The 4672-nt window shown below is 39.6% G+C and overlaps 1 protein-coding gene across 1 annotated transcript; it reads right to left on the bottom strand.

Moving 5' to 3' along the window:
- Positions 1 to 531: 531 nt before the first annotated feature.
- Positions 532 to 1776, bottom strand: LOC113123137 (uncharacterized). Its single transcript, XM_026294965.1, has 5 exons — positions 1731 to 1776; positions 1224 to 1568; positions 1073 to 1095; positions 818 to 965; positions 532 to 695 (listed from the first exon to the last, which is right to left on the bottom strand). The coding sequence occupies exons 1-5, from the start codon at positions 1774 to 1776 to the stop codon at positions 532 to 534; spliced, it is 726 nt and encodes a 241-aa protein (XP_026150750.1).
- Positions 1777 to 4672: the final 2896 nt, after the last annotated feature.

Genomic DNA, 4672 nt, shown 5'->3' on the forward strand with positions numbered 1-4672 from the left:
TCAGCACATTGTGATTATGATTCATATTTTTTTAGCCTGGGTTAAAAAGAAAAAGGCAGATTCTTCACCTTGTTTCTTTGAGGATGCAGCTCTTTATTCAAAGCTAAGGGGCAAAAGGTTAATGTGTAAGTTAAATATCAATGAGCAAATACTTTGCTGTTGATTTGTTTGTCACAGCATGATACGATGTTCAACAGGATGTGCCACAAATTATACACAACTGTACCTTTCTGCTGTTTCCTGATTTTAACAGCCAGACCAGTGACAACCATCATGAAGCCACTTTTATTTTCAATTTTTAGCACCGATAAGTTTCATAGTCTCCATTGTTCTTAGCTGTTTGCAAGTGTTATATCTTGTCTGTTTCAGGCTTGTATCTGATGTTTGGTTTTTTTTTTTTCTTTGTTTGTTTTCTAGAAAATGTGATGCTGTCTTCTTAGTCAGGGCAACAATTTCCTGCTGTTAGCATGAAAAACACCGTATGACTGTGAAAGTATACATGTACACTGTTTTAGTTGTAAAAAGTTAGCTTCAGCTAGTTACACAGGTGTTTGATAAATTGTCTCTACTGCTGCAGGGCTTTGTTGCACATATGGTTGATGAACACTGGGCCCATTCCAGTATAATGTAGAGTTTATATAAGGAAGAAAATGGTCTTACCTTGTTTATTTCTGGCATTTTTTCTTCATGCATGGCTAAATGGGAAAAGACAAAAATCTGATTAGGTTATTACTTATTTCTTTTTTTGCTTTGGATTAGTCCATCACGATGAAAAGATTTACAAGAAGATATGCAACAAATTCTGCATTTCTTGTACCTGTCTGAAGTTTCCTGATTTTAACAGCCAGACCAACAATGACTATAGTGAGGAGAACAGTCAGACTGCCCAGGATCACAGTGATCAGGTTTATCCTCCCATCACACTCATCTAAAATCGAAATGATAGCTTTACACTCCGTTTTAATCTGGTGTCTTCAGATTTTGTTAATCCTGAAATGACTCACACTGTGTTAATGTCCACAATCAAATCTTCAGAGAGGGAAGGAGTAAATTTAGTTTTTTTTAAATTCACCTCATCATCAGTTTCTCCATTACCTTTCAAAAGGGATGGGAATGAAATGATATGACACATATTTTTGCTATTTGTTCTATTTTCATACTATTATGAAAATAAATTATAGATAGAAATACATATGATGGGTTATTGTGATCTACAGTCTCACCTTGAACACTTAACTCTATTACTTTGGCAATGACTGTGTGTTTGTTAATGTAAAATCCACAGAAATACAGTCCAGAGTCAGATAAATCCACATGCTTGATTTTCAGAAAGACAGTGGAGACGTTGGAGCTCATTTCATATTTTCCATTTTTAAATCCATCACAGAATGAAGTTCTGCCTTTAGACTCAAACATAGAGGAGACACAGCTCGGCTTAGTTCTCTTTACCAGTCTAAACCAGTTTGTGTGGGTTGGAGTTGTGGAAATGTTGGGACACAGCAGGGTGACTTCTTCACCAGGCTGGACCTGCACAGTCTGAGACTCAGACCCTGAGACAGAGACCCAGCCTGAAACAAACAGCACAGATAACAAGACATTTATCCCTGAGCCTATAATATAAAGTTACTGTATCATGGCAATGACAGCGATTGACTCCTGATGTGCACATTTAAATTTTGATGTGTTATTGATTACATTCCTTGGTGCTGTGATAATGTGCCAGTACTTACCGAGGCTGCAGAGAAATAAAGTTGTGACCAAGGTAAAGCTCCTCATTGTGCATTTAATTGTGTCACTGCCCAAATAGTTTGACTGAGCTCCTATAAAGGGAGTTTGAGGGGCGGGGAGTCTTGTGTTTTTTCTTGACGCTCACTTACTGTACAAGTGCAATGACTTTGTATATGCACTTTAGCTTCAACAGGTGTCCAGTCACATTATAGCTGAAAAGGGACCACAGTGGAAGGTCTAGTACAAGGAGACTGACATGTTTTATGATGCCATGTTTTGCCTCTGGACTGGACATTAGGCCTGTCACCTAAACGTCACTGATCACTGAAGAGATGAAATATGGTGGCTGGTGAAATGAGGCCTGTGTGGACAGATGAGGACACTGTAGTTTTCCTCAAATTAAAACATGAAGGAAACATAAATGCATCACGTTGTGTCTTCTGTGCAGATTGAATGGCAGCCACCTGGACAGTTTGTGTCTGTAGTGCTCTTCCTGTAGTGCCACTGTGAGGTTGACTTTTGTAGTTTTCACTGCAAATACATTTGACGTCCCCTGCGTTGATATTGTGGCCGTGTTAACATGCTAACATCAGTGCTCAGCTCAAAGCCTTGCTGTGTCTAAGTACAGCCACAGAGAGACACAGGGCGGGGCTCTGGTAGACGACAGTTTCTGTCTCTTTTTGTCCTTCATGCTGTTGGTGCTGTTGGTCCTAAGAACACCTGTTATTGTTTTATTGCCCGACTGTGTTTCGTGAGCACCACTCAACATTAGAAACCTGACAGATGAAAGTGTGACCTGAAACTGTGTTGAAGTCATGAAGTTTGTGTAAAGTAATGCCAAATGGAGAGATTTAACTAAATGATATATTTAACAACTGACATACACTCTTGTTGTATGAGAGTAGCCAGACCACTGATGTTTGTAGTCATGGCTGAAGTCTTCTGTGGTCGACATTTTATTACAGTTTGGTTTTCAGTGCTTCCTTGACTACTTTCACACAGACCTTTGACATTACAGGACTCAAGAAGTTCACCTCAGTTGTACTCAGACCACACTGCGTTGTCTCTTCCTGTCAAACAAGTGATGTGCTGTACCTCACTCACTCCTCCCCTACAGACGGTTTCAGTCTCCCCATTAGTACATTAGACGACCCTCGGCACCCGTTGTGACTCCTCCTCTATGACACATCAAGCACATTTCTCTTCCTCTCAGGAAAAAGAAGAGACAGAGACTGGAACAGACAGAGGCAAACAGAAGCCTGATTGAACACACAGGCTGAATATGGTTCAAAGTTTATAGTTTATTTATTGTGACTCCTTCAACCTCCTACCAACATACAAAAGCATGAAAGCAGATGAGTAGGTTAACCCTCTGGGGTCGACGCACGCGCCGGCGCGTTTTGACGCATCTTTTTCTGATAAGGCCGAAACAAACTTAAATTACTCCGTCAATTCTGATCGTACAGATAAAAGAAGTATATCATTCAAATCTGTAAAGGGTCTAGTTTTAGTGGTATACCATCATAATAACAAAACGTTGTGCTTTTTTTAAATAAAGAAAGCCGACAGGGTGCGCTCTCGGACTTTTCTGTCTCTGCCATTTCTCTTCACAGACGCGTAAATAAAACAACCAGAATCTCAGCGAATACTTGGCTCATAAAAATAAGAATTATATGGCTAGAAAGGTTGAAATGTTTTCTTTTGAGTGAAACAATTCAAGTCAAAAACAAATCATCACTTTTTATTTAATCCGTATGAACGTAAGGAGAAGTCCGTTTTTTCCTGTCTCACCTCGTTACAGGTAATGCGACCCCGCCTTGTACACTGTCCACTGTTCACATGTAAATAATCTCAGGTGAACCAGGTAAATATGTGCACACCCCCGAGAAATGACACAAAATATCAAACTTCATCATAGAATTTACTCACTTTTTCGGCGCGTTTGGATGATGGCGCGTTACGCACGTGAAGCGGCGCTCCTTACATTCCACACAGAGACAAATAGTTTAGCTTGTCCTCAGAGTAAAAACACTGATTTTAACTCAAATGAGGATCGTTTGGCTCCTCATGGTGTTGTATTGTGCTGCACTAATCCGTCCCATCTACATTGACTGAAAGGCTCATTATGCGCGGCTTTGTTTGGTCGTTCAGTGCGTCTTTTGTGTTCTCAGGTAAATCACATGACTATTCATTCTCAGACACACCCTCTCGCATATGGCCTTTCTGGACAAAAGGTGTCTTAGAAAATTTAAATCAGTGTATTGTTTACTGTGAATGTGTGAACAAGATGACATTCACAGCACTCTGAAGTAAACACTTTAGCCTACAACATGCTGGTCTCCAAGGTCTTGTGAACCACTGTTCTGTTTGTGTTTTATGGTCTTATTTCAGTGAGTAAAAAAATGTACTTTTTCACTAACCATGCATAACCACTTTTTTCTCAAAAACACAATACTGTATAAACTTGCTGTTCACATATTATTGTAGCCAATTTTGTGCTGATTACAGTGTTATCAGACTTTAGACATTAATATGTTTAAAAAACACTGAAAAAAGCACAAATGTCAGGACATGTCAAAATTTGTCCAGGCCCCAAAAACCCCCTCAGACCCCAGAGGGTTAAAGCATCAGTGCCATGCTGAGCTGCAGTTCCTCTTGTGTCCTGAGTTTATCTGGTGGCAGCGTACACAACATTTGGCTCCAGCTGTCTCTCTGATGCAGGCCTTTGGTTTCTTCTAGGTTTGCCCGAAAATTTAGGGGTGCATAATTCAAGTCATCAGAGCCCCGATTCTGTAAATCAGAGTGATTATAGTCACACATTGTTTAAGTTACAACTAAGTTGATTTGGTAATCAAACAAATATTTTTAGTCTTAGTCACATTTTAGCTAAATCAAATTAAAATAATGAAACAAGAATCTTGATGTAATTCCAGCTGTGGTGTCA

Source organism: Mastacembelus armatus, chromosome 18, assembly GCF_900324485.2.
Source record: "Mastacembelus armatus chromosome 18, fMasArm1.2, whole genome shotgun sequence".
Taxonomy (NCBI): Eukaryota; Metazoa; Chordata; class Actinopteri; order Synbranchiformes; family Mastacembelidae; genus Mastacembelus; species Mastacembelus armatus.